Source organism: Quercus suber, unplaced genomic scaffold (assembly GCF_002906115.3).
Source record: "Quercus suber isolate HL8 unplaced genomic scaffold, Cork oak 2.0 scaffold_32, whole genome shotgun sequence".
Taxonomy (NCBI): Eukaryota; Viridiplantae; Streptophyta; class Magnoliopsida; order Fagales; family Fagaceae; genus Quercus; species Quercus suber.
In genome coordinates, this window is record NW_027069497.1 from 274,262 (window position 1) to 290,417 (window position 16,156).

At 34.7% G+C, this 16,156-nt stretch overlaps 2 protein-coding genes across 3 annotated transcripts; one reads left to right on the forward strand and one right to left on the reverse strand.

The window, feature by feature from the left end:
• Positions 1–175: 175 nt before the first annotated feature.
• Positions 176–4,619, reverse strand: LOC111998335 (stromal 70 kDa heat shock-related protein, chloroplastic). The gene is made up of 8 exons (XM_024030434.2): positions 3,957–4,619; positions 2,740–2,992; positions 2,510–2,589; positions 2,182–2,324; positions 1,970–2,068; positions 1,543–1,732; positions 937–1,335; positions 176–833 (listed from the first exon to the last, which is right to left on the reverse strand). Exons 1-8 carry the CDS (start codon positions 4,482–4,484, stop codon positions 414–416), a joined length of 2,112 nt encoding a protein of 703 aa, XP_023886202.1. The 5' UTR covers positions 4,485–4,619; the 3' UTR covers positions 176–413.
• A 6,312-nt stretch (positions 4,620–10,931) lies between these two features.
• On the forward strand, positions 10,932–14,557 carry LOC111998747 (uncharacterized). Of its 2 annotated transcripts, XM_024030837.2 has the most exons (7): positions 10,932–11,258; positions 11,549–11,619; positions 12,075–12,183; positions 12,572–12,654; positions 12,913–13,071; positions 13,530–13,631; positions 14,021–14,557. In XM_024030837.2, exons 1-7 carry the CDS (start codon positions 11,198–11,200, stop codon positions 14,171–14,173), a joined length of 738 nt encoding a protein of 245 aa, XP_023886605.1. In that variant the 5' UTR covers positions 10,932–11,197; the 3' UTR covers positions 14,174–14,557. The 2 variants fall into 2 exon arrangements, with proteins under 2 accessions (XP_023886605.1, XP_065626558.1); XM_065770486.1 differs by lacking the exon at positions 11,549–11,619 and having other exon boundaries at positions 10,934–11,258.
• The last annotated feature ends 1,599 nt before the right edge of the window (positions 14,558–16,156 follow it).

Consider the following 16,156-nt stretch of genomic DNA (forward strand, 5'->3'; position numbering starts at 1 on the left):
GAATTGGAATAGACTACATGTAGTCTACGTGTTACTTGTAAATATGACGTTTAATGCACATTTTATCTGGTATATGTTCCAACAAAACGCATCCACAAAAAAGGGCCCTACGCTAACCCACAAATCATGTGTATATATATTACACACACAAAGCAAGCAAAATGGCAAAATAAGCTTTCCTCTCAAATCCATCATATTTCATTTTATAGTAGTTTTAAATGAAGTACATTGGACTTTAGTCACCCAGAGATTTTGATATCAATGGAAACTATTATAGTGGTTTTCAACTCTATTTCTAATAAAAATGGCTAGAACTGTTAACCAAACAACCAAATCTGATCCCGCAAAATCAATTCTTATACACATTAGAAAGGAAGAAAAGGGTGGCAAAAAAATTTCAAATTTTTGCTATCTCACTTGCTGTCGGTGAAATCTGCATCTATAACATCTCCTTCAGGCCCCTTGCCTGATGATTCTGAAGACCCAGATTCACCGCCAGGTGCAGGTCCAGGCCCTGCACCAGCACCAGGCCCAGCACCAGGAGCACCTGGTTGGTTGTAAAGGGACTGACCTAGTTGCATGACTTCTTGATTGAGGGCTGCAATGGCATCCTTGATGGCTTGTGTTGAACCCCCAGAAATTGCTTCCTTGAGCTCTCCAAGCTTGGCCTCCACCTTCTCTTTCACTGGGGCAGGAACCTTGTCTCCCAGTTCCTTAAGCTGTTTCTCTGTCTGGTAGACAACAGAATCAGCTTGGTTCTTTGTGTCAATGGCATCTCTCTTCTCCTTGTCATCCTTTGCAAACTTCTCTGCTTCATTAACCATCCTTTGCACCTGCATATTTTGACACATTTAGCTTAGTTCCTTTTCAAGGTTTGATCTAATGCTACAAACTGAAATAAAGCTCAAACTATCCAAACCCTATATTATAACATACCTCATCACTGGGCAATGTGCTAGCACCGGTAATGGTAATGTCTTGCTTCTTTCCTGTGCCCTTGTCAGCCGCAGTGACCGAAAGAATACCATTCGCATCAATGTCAAACTTCACTTCAATTTGAGGAACCCCACGAGGTGCAGGTGGGATACCATCCAAACGGAAGCTGCCAAGAGATTTGTTGTCCCTGACGAATTCTCTCTCCCCTTGGAGAACATTAATCTCAACACTAGTCTGCCCATCTGCGGCTGTGGAGAACACCTCTGACTTGGAGGTTGGCAAAGTAGTATTTCTTGGGATGATCTTTGTCATTACACCACCTAGGGTTTCAAGACCTAGTGACAATGGTGAAACATCCAAAAGCACGATATCACTGACATCCCCAGACAAAACACCAGCCTGAAAATAAATTGTCACACATGAATCAAACAAACAACAAAGTTATTTACACAATACCAGCAAGCATTTTGCAACTTAAAAGAATGGAGAAAAACATTAACTAGAGCAATCTTATACGAGTATATCACAACAAAAATCATCAAAATTGTCACACAAGACAAAGGAGACAACATATTAGTTAATGTGAAAGCATTCAGTAGGCCTCACCTGAACTGCAGCCCCAAGGGCAACAACTTCATCAGGATTAACTGTCACATTGGGGTCCTTTCCAGTCAACTTCTTCACAAGCTCCTGAACAGCCGGGATACGTGTTGATCCCCCAACAAGGATTACCTCATCTATATCTTTGAAGGAAAGTTTTGCATCCCTCAAGGAATTTTCAACTGGTGTTTTAAGCCTAACATACAATAACAGACATGATATGTTATAGTCTGTATTATTCCACTTCAGTTGTTTTAAGGAGATTAAGAATAAAAGTAACAAAAATCTGCTAGAAAAAACCCTTTCTAACCAATCCATAGATTAAAAGGAACAGAAATAAAGTTACACCAGAAGATGAGGGAGCATTAAAACAAAAGCATGCAATGATTAAGAAAATAAAGCACTATTGGATGTCTGGAAGAATATTAAGTACCTGTCCAGAAGGTCAGAACACAATTCTTCAAACTTGGCCCTAGTGATGGTGGTCTCAATGTGCTTGGGGCCATCTGCAGTGGCAGTAATAAAAGGCAAACTGGAAGAAGACAATATCTTTATCAATATAAAATTTGAGTTGAACTTCTCACAGACACCCATTTGCACGAATGAGAGAGTACTCAAGAAAACATTCTGACAGATGCAAAATACCTAATGCTTGTCTGGGTTAGAGTTGAAAGCTCCATTTTAGCTTTCTCAGCTGTCTCTGTTAATCGCTGAAGAGCTTGTTTGTCCTTCAACAGATCAATTCCTTCATCTCTCTTGAAGCTTGCAGCAAGCCAATCAACAATTCTCTGCATGCATTAAGAAACACTTAGCACTTAAGTATCACTATATAATTCATCATACCCTCCTGCACCCACCCAAAAAGAGAAGAGAGAGAGAGAGAGAGAGAGAGAGAGAGGACAACAGAGTAAAAAAATTTAAGTTGCTCATAATTGAACAGGCCCAGAGGGGTAGAAAAAGAGAAGATTCCAACCTTGTCAAAGTCATCACCACCCAAATGAGTATCTCCAGAAGTGGAAAGAACCTCAAAAACTCCATCACCAACCTCAAGCACTACAATGTAAAAAGGAAAAATCAATTATAGAAAGCCTATGTCAGGAATACAGAATGTCCAAATACAAACTGACAAAATGAACTAGAATAATCACAATGATCTAATGAACATGGCAAGGAGTTACATAAGTCTAGAAACACATTTAGTACCTGACACATCAAAAGTACCACCACCAAGGTCAAATACCAAGATGGTCTCGTTGTTCTTCTTTTCAAACCCATATGCTAAAGATGCAGCAGTAGGTTCATTAATGATTCGAAGTACTTCTAAACCAGCAATTCTACCAGCATCCTTTGTTGCTGTCCTTTGGGAATCATTGAAGTAAGCAGGCACAGTAACAACAGCTTTTGTAACTTTGTCATTCAAAAACTTTGAAGCATCTTCCGTAAGCTTTCTCAAAACCTAAACCAGAAATAAATGAATTCAGAACCCACGTGCCAAAACAACATAAAGACCTTTAAATTATAAACTTGCAACTATATAATGCCACCATTCACCCAAAACAGTACATAACTTCAATTGACTAGAATAAAATAGCAAGAAAAGGGAACTAATGATGTATACTTGGCAATAAAAACTAGCCTGCTGATGCCATGTAACAACTGAAATGGAATAATCAAAAAGGGAGAGAGCGGAATAAAACCACCTGGCATAACTTTTTTAAGTTCAAACACAAACAACCAAGTTCATAGTAACAACCACCATACATCTGCAAGAATTGCAATATTTTTCTAATCCAGGAAGTGAAAAACGTGTCAAGAATGAAGAAACACAATCTCTGCCTCCAATCAACTCTGAGAATTTAACAATCCAGCCCACACCCAACCAAAGTTTCCCTTATCCAAAACCTCAAAACTATCATTGAAGTTATTTGTTCCCCTTTCATCTCCTCCTACTACATTTAGTGACCAACCAAACATAGCCCAAAAACAATAACTTCAATACGAACCCATTACCAAAAACTAGAAACCAAAGCACAAATACCGCATTCACAAACCAAATACCGTAATATTAAACCAATAAAAATTAATTAATTAATAAAGCTCTCACTTTAACAAAGACAAAAACTTTTAACAAACCCATTACCAAAAACACAAAACCAAACAAAACCCATTACCCCATTTCTAATTCCCTTCCTCTTAAACAACATTTCAATGTCACAATTTCCAGAAGGTAAAAACTTTCACAAACCCATTACCCAAAACACAAAACAAAACCCAACCCAGAACCCCATTTCTAATTCCCTTCCTCTAAACACCATTTCAATGTCACAAATCAAAAATTCCTAAACAACAAAAACTTTGACAAGAACCCACTACCAAAAACGCAAAACAAAACAAAACCCACAACCCCAATTCCCTCATACCTGAGCAGAAATCTCCTCAGCCGCAAACTGCTTCCCAATCGCCGGACAATCCAACTTCACATTTCCATTCTCATCTCTCACAACTCTATACGAAACCTGCTTGCTCTCCTCATCCACCTCCGTCATCTTCCTCCCGATAAACCTCTTCACCGAAAAGAACGTGTTCTCCGGGTTCACAACGGCCTGTCGTTTCGCAATCTGACCCACCAACATATCACCATTTTTCGCATACGCCACCACAGACGGCGTCGTTCTCTGCCCCTCGGCGTTCGTCACTATCGTCGGCTTCCCACCTTCCATCGCCGCAACCGCCGAATTCGTCGTCCCCAAATCGATCCCAACCACTTTCTCGTTCACCACTCTCAAAGGTCCCACCCTCTTCGCTCTCAGCTTCGGGTAAAACGCCGTCGTTTTGTGAAGCTTCTGTCCGAAGAAGAACGCTTTGGAAGAAGCCAAATTGAGCTTCCCGGAATACCCACGAGGGGTGATTCCGAGGCCATGGATTTGGGCAGAGGTTGAAGACGCCATTGAAGAATTGAAAGGAAATTGAAAAAGATAAACCCTAACCCTAGAAATTTGGGGGACAGAGATAAATGAATTTGGGGTTGAGGGAAGAGATAAAAGTGAGAGAAGAGGGTTTATGAGAGCTTAATAGTGAGTGGGGGTTAGGTAGTGACACGCGGAGAGTTCTAGAATTATCTCCAGCTTTGCTTGGTAGAAGACAAGATGGGTTGATGAGGGAATCTTGACCGTTAGATTGAATTTTTTTTTTTTCTTTGGGTTTGGTGAGGTTGTGGCCCAAGATATGGATTTTTGGGTTGGGTTCATTTTATGATGCTAGATGGGCTTGAGCTTAAGCTCTTCTTCTTCCGATTTTTTGTATAATAAACAAAATTTAAAACTATTTCAAGCCAATTACATTTTTCCACTTTAAATTATTCCATTTTATTACACTTAACCCTTTAAACTATTGAAACTTGAAATCAACTCCCTAATTCTAAAACTGTGTTACACTTAACCTCTTGCTATCTATTTTGTTGTTAACTTTAATGAAATTTATTATTGAAAGACCTATTTATCTCTCAATTGTCTATTTTGAGAGAATAGTAAAATAGTAGATTGGTCTTTTAATACTAAATTCTATTAGACTCAATAGCAAAACAAACATGTGTTTCAATCATATAGAGGGTTAATTGTAATCAGAGACTTAGAGTAATAGTTTATGATGGAAAAATGTAATTTGCTCAAAATTTTCATTGAAGATATATGAAGAAATGTTAATTTTTTCCCCCTGTAAATAGAGGACGGCCATATATTAAATAATTAAATTAGGCTAAGAGCCTTATAGCTTAATTGGTATTTTCATGTGTTTTTAATGGAAACATACAAAGTTCAAATCTCTTTTCCCCAACTATCGAATTAACAAAAAAAAAAAAAAATACAAAACAAAAAATGATTTAGGACATGACCTCTCATAGTATATACCCACCATGTCATGATAAAGAAAAATATAAACATTCACGAGAGGACTATTGAAAACAACAAAATCTTGTTGAAGATAATGTCACTTTCTAGCCAGCTCATTGGTTAGCCTCAAGAAAACAATGCTTCATAAATCTGAGGTATATATATGAGATGTTCTCGTAATTCAAGATAAGAGAGAGACATGGCTTAAGATGTTGTTATGAGTATCGGTAACTCAATCAAGGATTGCTTTAACATCAATTTATATTTCTACCGCTTGTAAATTAAGGTTTATGCATATGTTAAGGCCATCTCTTAGAGTCCAAAGTTCATTGACATTAGAAACCACACCTATAGATCAAGTAAAACCCAATATCCAAAGGCCTCTATGGTCCTTGATAACACCTCAACCACTAGATAGGTTGGCAATACTCAATAACTTAACCACATTCCTATGGATAATTTGAGTAAGCACAAATACTTCATTTATAAATTGCTCAACTTGTTTCTTATCATAAATTTTGGACTTCTTAACGGCTACCACTCTATTATCTAGAAGCACTCCTATGTAATCAATTCCAAAGCCTCCTTTGCCAATGACTCTATTCTTCTCATTATCATTGGTGGCCTTTTTTTATCTCATTTATATTAATAATAATTTTTTTTGAAAAGAAATAATAATTAGTAACAATAACTTATACTTTCTAGTTGCAATAGAGGCTTTAATACTAAGTTGCATTAAGAAATTCTTTTTGCAATAATTTAAATTGAAAAAATCATTATAATAACTTGATACCAATTATTTTGCAATGAATATAAATATTACAATAATCTAATACAAATTATTTTACAATCTATTGTAATAAAAAATATGAAACGATTATCTATTACAATGAGGATATTGTTGCAATAACTTGACCCAAATTATTTTTGTCAATTATTTACAATCTATTGCGATAAAATTGGTGAAATGATAGCCTATTGCTACAAGATATTTGAAGTAGTAAATTTTTTATTGCAACAACATATATTATTACATCAAAATAGTCATTAAAATATTTAAAGTTATTGCAACAAAATTTTTTGTAAGACAAACCTATTATCTCAAATTTTATTGCAACACTTTACATAAACTATTGCATTGCAACAACTCTAATATTATTGCAACAATTTTTTTCATTGGGTATCTTCCAATATGGTATTGACTTCCTTGGTTGTATGTGAAGAAAGAAGAACAATTAAGAAAATCAAGAAGAATTGATATTTTAATAAATTGCAATGTAAAATAGATCAGTGGAAATTAGATAATTCTCTTGTAACACTAAGCCACCATTTTGTTGGTAGAATTTTTCTTTGAGTTGATGAGCCTTCTTCTTTTCAGATCCCAATATATCCAAAAACCTCCCATAAGCAATACTAAAAGGCCAACACTACCACCTGCAGAAGCTCAAACATATATTTGTCAATACCATTGTTTTTGTAACAGTAAATAACAGTAAATACTTTGACACAATTGAGAACTAAATATGTTAATAAATAACACATTTATAATATGAAGATAATTAGAATTACAACTCAGTGATTGCTGCATAAGCATACATCTGCAAGCAGCTCTCAAATATGGTCATGTCTACTTAAATCAATATTAAAAATACATACCACTAAAATAGAACTGGTGAACCACAATTTTGAATTTGACCTCAATTGTTAAAACCTTAACATTCCTTTCTCAGTAGAGAAGAAGCCAATTAACCTAGAAGTTTATGTTTGTTCTTGCTAGTAGCTTAAATCAAGAAAACTAAAATAATATGACTAAATTTTATAAGTTTTGCAAATTAAATATGATCAAGTATAACTTTTTTGTACTCTCAATCATCAATGAAGAAATTAGAATACTTTAGGGTCCTTGGTCAAATGTGTGTTGTGATGTGCAGTGATGTGTGAGTGTTCCGCTGTGGAATGTATTATGCTAAGCTGGATGTGCACTAAACTGATTAAGCGTAATTACAATGTAACATGTCTAGGAATTATTAAGCAAGTGCATAATTAGAATTAGGATTAGTTAGAATTTTCTCTTTCTAACTTCTCTCTTCTTAGTCTTCTATATCTCTCATTCTAAGGAGGATTATGGTTTCCTTGAATCAACCATAACTCTATAGCCATACAACCATAAGATTCGGCAGAATCTTATCAAAATTTTTGTTGAGATTGAGTAATAGAAAAAACAATACAAAAACAATATATATTTACATAGTGCAATAATGATAATCTTGGATTGACTGTCCATATGAATGCAACCCATTCCATTTTTAGTCCCATCGCCTTGATAACCCTTGGAACAAAAGCAATTGAAACCCTCAGGAAAATTGTGGTGTCATCTGCTGCAGGGGTTTAGAGTTTCACACTCATTGATATTTGATATCAATTATTCTGCAACGAATATAATATTACAATAATCTAACACAAATTATTTTACAATCTATTGTAATGAAAAATATAAAACAATTATTTATTACAAGGAAGATATCGTTGCAATATCTTAACTCAAATTATTTTTGTCAATTATTTGTAATCTATTGCAATAAAATTGGTGAAATAATAGCCTATTGCTACAAGATATTTGAAGTAGAAATTTTTTATTGCAACAACAAATATATTATTATGTCAAAATTGTCATTAAAATATTTAAAGTTTATTGCAACGAAATTTTTTGTAGCACTAACCTATTACCTCAAATTTTATTACAACACCTTACATAAATTATTGCAATGACTCTAAAATTATTGCAACAATTTTTTTCATAGTAATAAAGATTTTTTTTTTTTTTTTTTTTTTTGTAGTGTAGCTTGACAACCATAAAGGAGGTATGGGTTTTATTGATAGTCATAGAATGTAATGAAGCTCAGCTCTAGTGAATTTGAGTATTAAATCAGGTGTAGCAAATTGCAAATAGCAGAGCATGAGGATGCAAGTGGTTTGTGTCCACTAATAGAGCATTAGTTAGTTAGTAGTGGGGTTAATTGTACAGCTGGACTATTGGGAAATTAGTTACTAAATCTGGCTTCCTATTGGCAGTTGTAAAGGTGAGCCTAGCTTAAATACTTGTGATGGAACTTCTAAAGAACAACCAGAAATAAGACTACAATTTGTTTCCTCTTCTTCTCTGTGCTCCCTCTCTTTTCCCTCTCTATTGGAGGGTGACTCCCTCAAACCAGTCAACATTTTTCTTCACTTTCTCCATTAATTCCCTTTCAATTTCTGTTCTACTGCATTAGTTTACTGCAGTATTACCAGAAGGTTCACTGCATAGAAGCACTTGCAACAATATCCAGGACCGTTGTTGGAATCATAACACTCACTATGCATTGCCATGCCTATAGATCAAGTAAAACCCGCAATCTAAAGGCCTCTATGGGCGTTGATAACACCCCAACCACCAGATAGGTTGGTAGTACCTAATGAAGAGCCATCAATGTTAGTTTCTACCAACCTTTCTTAAGTTTAGTTTGTACCAAACTTTCTCAAGTTTGGTCCATCTCACTCTTAACTACCTGCTTATTCTTGCTCATTTGAGACACAGCAGTGCAAAGAAAATATTATAAGGGATCGAATATATGCTTTACTTTCTCTAACAAGCTCAAGTTTCACAAGTTTAAAAATCATCTTTGTTTCTATGGAGCCAAATGTTTCAAATAGCCAAGGTAAGGAAAATTTTCCAAAGAATAAAATTCCCTGAGTCACATTTTAGCATAATTCCATATTAAAGAATATGGAATACGTTTCTCAAATTTTTTTTTTTTTTTTTTTTAATATGGAATACTTTTAAGCACATGGATTATGGTTTCGGGGGCTCATTGCACAAAGCACAAGTAACATCTATCACAAACCCTCTTGTTTCTAGTATGGCTTTCACGGTATGAGAAATGTCAAGGGACAGAGATTTTTTTTTTTCTTTGGAAACTATGGAAATGAATCTACATAAACTTTTTTTTTTTTTTTAATATTTTCCTACTGAGCTCCGTTTTCTTCAATAATGATATTTTCTAAAAAATGAGTAATTTTTCAAGAAGTATTTTTTATAAAACTATTTTATTTTCTAATGTTTAGTAGCAATTTTAAATGAGTTGAAAAATAGCCTTCTAACTTCTTTTATTTAGTTTTCTATGAGATATAATTTTTTCCAAAAAAATTTAATAAAAAACAATCTCTAAAAATTAGTTATACTTTTTATGTTAACTAAAGATCCCTTTTACTTATCTTTCTATGTTCCTCAACATCTTCTATATATCTAAACAACCTTGTTTCTCTTGACCTTCTATTGTTGTTTCATTTCAAGTTTCAACCTTGTTCAAGTATTCCCTATCCCTCAAATACACACAAACTATTAGAAAATTGATTTTGATGAAAGCTGAAAATTATGATTTCATTGATTGAATCAATAGCTGTACAAATATATATATATATATACACACACACATATATAGACTCTGTTCTATAAACAGTATAGGGCATAAAAACGCCACTATAGGGCTCACTGAATCTAGTATTGAACATTTATGAAAAAATTTTGCAGAAAAACGCCGCTATAGGGTTTTAAAACGCCACTATAAAACTTAAAAACGCCACTATAGGGGCGATAAAACTAAAAAAATTTTTGCATGGAACTCGAGTTTTAGAAACTCGAGATTTATGTAAATGGATCTCGATTTTCTAAAACTCGAGATGTCTACTTTCCCTTATAGTTTCAAGCTATGCCTAACTAACTATATACAAATGATTTTCACCGTTATTCTGCACATTTCCCCAATTGCATAAGCCATAAGGTATGCCTGGCCCACTTGTATATGTTTTTTGGGGTTCAACGTGCTGCTTTGCACCATGGGTTTGAAAATGGGTTCAACCGAAAGAACAAGAACATACAAGATTGGGCTTAAACTCAAATGTTATGTGCTTATCAACAGTAAGGGTTGGCCCAAGAAAACCCTCATAAAAAGAAAGAACATATTTTTTTTGCTAGGATTAGTTCTCTAAATTTCCCACAGTACTTTACTAATAGTTTTTATTTTATTTTTTAAATACTAACGACTTTTTTATGATCTAAGAGTCTAGATTTTGTAATATCATCATTTCACTAATAATACTCATAAAATAATAAAATAATGTTATAAACAAAATAATTAAAATTATTGATAATAGAATACTAAAATGACAAAATCTAGATCATTAAATCATAAAAAAATGATTAAAATTTAGAGAAATATATCGGGTGGAGTACCTCAAAAAATGTAAAAATGTAGAAGATTTGAATCATTTTTTTTTTTCTTCTTTTTTGGGGTTGACACACAAAAAGGAAGAACATAGATACACCACCCAAAAAATAAGGACGCGTGTCAATCAACTGCGTTGCGTGGACGTATAGCATTTACCAACCTAAAGACAAAATGAACAAGTAAAACGTTTAACCTTAAATTAGCATCAGAGAAAAGCATATATCTAAACAACCTTGGTACTCTTGACGTTTTATTGTTGTTTCATTTCAAGTTTCAACCTTGTTCAAATATTCCTTATTCCAATAAAATAAAATAAAAAATTCCTTATCCCGACTCTCCGTCTCTCTTCTCTCTCTCTTTTTCTCTATATCATTTCAGAGAAAGGTCTCTCTTTTCTCCGTACCAGATCGGCTCAGGCACAAGTCAAATTTCTATCCCAAATATTCCTTATCCCTCAAATACCCAGAAACACACAGCTCCTAGATCTGCTTCAAAACCAATCAAACCATGGCGACCCCACAAGTTCTTCAGCAACAAGATGACCTTCTGCACTTTGATCCTCGTAAAGGTACTTCTTTTTTCTCTTTTGTTTTTCGTAAATGCAACTGAAATGTAGCTGACTGTACAGAAAATTATGTTTAAAGTTGTGGAATTTGGCCTTTACTTGTGCTGTGAATGATGAAGCAGCGTGAAGAGTATTGGGTTTGTTGTATTTGTTCGATATTTAGTTTTGGTATTAAAAACAAAAAAAACAAAAAAAAAAAAAAAATTGAGTACCCAGATAATTTTTTTTTAATAATTAATTTGATCCCCCTTTAGGAAAAAAGTTTAGTAATTGATTGGTTTTTGTACCAGCAGAGAGTGCTGCCAAGTCTCAAGGGATGTCACTTGAGAAGAAAATCGAGTTTCTTGAGAGCTTGACTGGACCGGTAATTTTCTATAATGGATCTTTTTTTTTCTTGTTCAGATTTTAATTGGAAATGAATTGGATCGTGCTAGAACTTGTTCTAGTCCATTTTCTGTAATTATTGCCGATACCATTGTGATTTGTGATCTGTAGATTCTTTTTCATCTTGGAATCTCAAATTTAGCTGAAATTAGTATAGCTCTCTGGTTTATTAATTTGTTATTTGTGGGTGGAACAATTGTTGTTTCATTTTCATTAATATATGCACGTCCCAATGGAGGCATTTGGTGTATTCCACAAGATTATGTAATCATCATAGCTTCTCCAAATGTCCCACCTGCCTTTTTCTTTAAATCCTTATCATGATTGTATTTATTCTTCTAGAGTATCATGCTGTTGACCATTATTGGAAACTCATACTTTGATCCCATTAAAAGTTTGCATGTCATGTTAATGCTAATTCTTTTTACTTTGCAGGTTAGCAACCGACGGTCTCGCAGATGGTTAAATGATCGTCTTCTTATGGAACTTGTTCCTCGCTTAAATGCAGAAGAAATTAGAGGCTTGTTTGCACCACCACCTTTTGGTAATTATATATATGAATAAAATCAACCATGTTATTTTCTTTTATTATTATGGGCAATAAGTAATAACTACTATTCTGTGCATTGATGAAAGATATATGATTAAGCCTCAACATGTTCTGAACTTGATGCTGTTACTTGTTTATATGTAACGTGTTCTGAAAAATGTGAGAAGCGAGCTACAGATAAGGGAAGTAATAGCTGGAAACTACTTTATCACTACATAGTAATTGAAGTATTGACTCTTGTACCTTTATTACTGAACCCCTTGGGCTTTGGTACTTTTAAGTGGGTTTGAACTCACAAACTCCCACTTTACAGATGTGTGTTTATGGCCATTACTGTTTTATCATGTTTCATATTAATATTGATATGAAATTCATTTTACAGGTGATGACGTACCGCTGTCACCATTTTGCATGACTAATGTTGGAGAGTGGGACAAATTTAGGAATATAGACATGGATAAAGAGGTCTTTTTGCTTCTCTAAAGCACATTTCAATGTTATTGAATTTGATGTTGAGAGAGATGTTTGTTCTTGAGTGTATAAAATGCTTTTAATATACTTCATATGGTATGTAATTTGATGTTGAGAAAGACGTTTATTCTTGAGTGTATAAAATGCTTTTAATATGCTTCATATGGTATGTAACTTTTGTTATCAGTTGTGCAATTCTTACATGCAATGTAGCAACATGCTCCAACTCTAGCTTTTATTTCTTTTTGGTAGGCGAATATTATTGATGCCTCAGAAAGATCGTCCACAAAAAGGAAAGGTCGTGTTGATGCTGATAAGACTGCTGTATTAAATGCATGGCATAGAGTTAATTGTAAAACAAGAGAGGCTCTTCGGCGTAGCTTTCTTTCGGAACTTGTTCAGGGCTATGAGGTATATCTGATTAATAAGACGCAAATTTCCTTTTTATAATGGTATGATGACTTATGAGTATTTTTGCCTCGTGTTTTTAAAGAAAAGATTAATGTAATTGGTGTCTACTCTTGACAATAATCTGCAAATAATAATAATAATAAACTATCAAATTATTAATGATTATTTTGCTTGGTTTTTTTGGAAAAAAGTATTCAGCGCAGCCTACCCCAATCTTGCTGGTCTCTTGATAAAGTTTCTGCTATAGTTCAGTTTTCTGTCCTTAATGCCTCACAAATTGCATCTTTTTTCTATTAATGGCCCACTCTCTTGTTTTCCTTCTTTGTCAGAGCTATTTTATTCTTTGCATACTTTCATCTCAATTAATTGTGGATTGGACTTTTGGTACCTACATCCTTTGCAATTTAACTAATATTGTTTGTTATCAATAAATAATTTATTTTCTTTTCTTTTTTTAGGAATGCATTCGAGCATTCATCACGGACAGTGGAGATAGGGATGCTCTAGAGCTACGGGTTCAAGATCCTTTTCATAGATTATTGTTACATGGTGTCTGTGAGGTATGTTCTCCAAATATTACTATATCATTCTGGATTTGGAAGGATTTAATTCATGTTGAGGTTTGGAGCTATACTAGCTTCTGACCAAGTATGGCAACCATATCCTAAATGGGTATTTATAGGGCGCTGCTGAGCTTCTTATGTAGACATTGAAGAATAATTTGTTTTGGAAGACAACTATTAGCTGCCACTATATTTAAAACTTGGAAAAAGAAGAAAATCATCCATCAATTTAAGGTTCACCATGACCAAGAAGTTGCTTGGTTCGCTTAATGCATTGTTAAAAGATTTGTTGAAAGTATGACATCAAAGTGTTCTTGTTAGTATCTGTTTTTTTTTTTTTGAGGTTGTTCTTGGTGTAATATACATGAATGCTGTCCTTGAAACAGTTCTACAACTTGGTCTCAGTGACGGTGACCAAGTCCAAGGATGCAGAATCACCAAAGATGACGAGGATAACAAAGAAGAAAAAGGGTGTTGCTGAGCTCCCAAACATCACTCTGATACATTTTCTGAGGATGTCCAAGGAAGGAATTTGGTGATTCCATCTGGTGGGGGCACAGATTCATGTCAATATAATAAAAGCATACTTTATCGTAAAAGTATGCATATGTATCATATTCATCCCCAATTATCTGTAAAAGTAGTTGAATGACATGTAGCTTTGGAACAGCTGGTTTGTGAATGCTTCATTCCCATTAATCAGCAAAAGAAGTTGATTGTGGCTAGGGCCTAGGCTCAATAAAGGAAATTGTAAAATTTTTTTTAATGTAATTTGTTTTTAGAAGATATTGTTTATGATGGGTAGTGTAGTTTGAACTTTCAATTTATTGGTTACTTGTAATTATTTTCTGTACAATGACCAATATGTCAAATGTTGGTTGCTTCATAAAATAACATGGTCAACAAGTGCTGTATTAATTTTATTTGGGTGGTTGGGTTGTTGACCGCAGAAAATGGAAAGGAGAAGCAATACAACTTGTAACAAATGTTGTTCTTTGCCCCCAATTTCTGACCAATATGCAGTTAAATATAGTTGTGCATTTTCCAGAGAGAGAGAGAGAGAGGAATGGATCCCTCAATATTATTACAGAACCATTTGGCTAAGTCATTTACCGGAACATTTGTACACCATATCCTCTGCAGTGTCTCTCCCATGCACAACATTTATACACCAACAGCATTCTCCAATTTCCATGCACTTGTGGTCTTCAATCAGCACAAGAAGTTGCCAGTGAACCTTCTTTCCCAATTCCCAAAAAGAGGTCCTCAACTCCTCTAGAACTTATTGAAACAAGTCTGCAAAAACCAAGATCTATAGCCTTGATTAATGTTTTTCGAATAGCCAGGCATCTGGCTGCCATTCGGTTGCAAATGGCATAACTGCAACCTGCAGAAACTTTTCCTACCGAAACATGATTTTGCTGCATGGGAAAAACCAACCCATTTGCACCATCTCTGCCGGCGTCCCTCCACAACTAGGCACGTGCGTTGGTGCTCTCCAGCAGTTACTTTGATCCATCACTTGTACATCATAGGCATCTGCATACCTGCAAAACAAAAGCTTTACTGAGCACTAGCGCTTCATAAACGCAGACTGTTTTACACTCTTAAACATAACTTCATTGCGGTGATACTGGTGACTGATCACAATGCAGCTCCTTTGAAGAATAGTGTTAACATATGATATGACACCAGAGAGAGATGTCTTGAATTCACCAAAACACCCAGGTGCTAGCATTAGACATTTATAAAATAGAAATCCATGATCACGTGTCCGTTTGACATGATTAATTTTGCTAATTTATTTTACTATTCATTTTATTTTTGTTTCTATTTATGGGTCTTACTGTACTTTTTGGTATTATTCATAGGTTTCACTATATTATTTCAGATAACTTTTACCATTATTTACAGTACTTTTAGTAAAAATTTTTTAATTTTAGTAAAATAAACGGAACTTGTGTCCCAAAGAGACCCGCATTTGCATTATTTTTTAAGGAGCAAATCATTCACTATAACAATGGTGTAGAATCATTGGACAGCACCACTTTAACTAAAAGCGCTAGATCTAGATTAGGCCCAAAAGGTAAAGCAGGGGGTCTCCTTGTTACATAACCAGATCCACCCAAGCCCATGTTGTGACCCAATAACACATAAGGGGTGAGATCCACCAAGACCATGTAAACCCTATAATACCTGATATCATAAAATACATTATTTATCCTACTTCTCCTCTCATGTGGACCCCACATGTGTAAAGTCCTACATATTTTGGAAGCATGCATCCTCTTCCTCGCAAGGGGATGAACCCCACGCTCGCAAGGGGATGGACCCCACACAGGGGTGGCTCTAAGAGCAGCCCAGGGGGTTCAAATGAACCCCCTGACCTGGTCCCCCCCAAAAAAATTATATACAATTTTTTTTTTTAATCTTGTTTTAACCCCTACAACAAAAATATGAACACCTTGACTTTAAATTTTTGGTTAAACTTAATGGAAATAAGCTTGAATATGATCCTTAGT

Bases quoted from the DNA above. Each gene is read 5' to 3' on its own strand.
- LOC111998747 (XM_024030837.2), top strand. From the start codon at position 11,198: ATGGCGACCCCACAAGTTCTTCAGCAACAAGATGACCTTCTGCACTTT. The intron at 12,655-12,912 runs GTCTTTTTGCTT...TCTTTTTGGTAG, and splicing joins ATATAGACATGGATAAAGAG to GCGAATATTATTGATGCCTC. The intron at 13,632-14,020 runs GTATGTTCTCCA...TCCTTGAAACAG, and splicing joins TGTTACATGGTGTCTGTGAG to TTCTACAACTTGGTCTCAGT.
- LOC111998335 (XM_024030434.2), bottom strand. From the start codon at position 4,484: ATGGCGTCTTCAACCTCTGCCCAAATCCATGGCCTCGGAATCACCCCT. The intron at 1,336-1,542 runs GTGAGGCCTACT...ATTTATTTTCAG, and splicing joins CCCTTGGGGCTGCAGTTCAG to GCTGGTGTTTTGTCTGGGGA. The intron at 834-936 runs GTATGTTATAAT...CAAAATATGCAG, and splicing joins GCACATTGCCCAGTGATGAG to GTGCAAAGGATGGTTAATGA.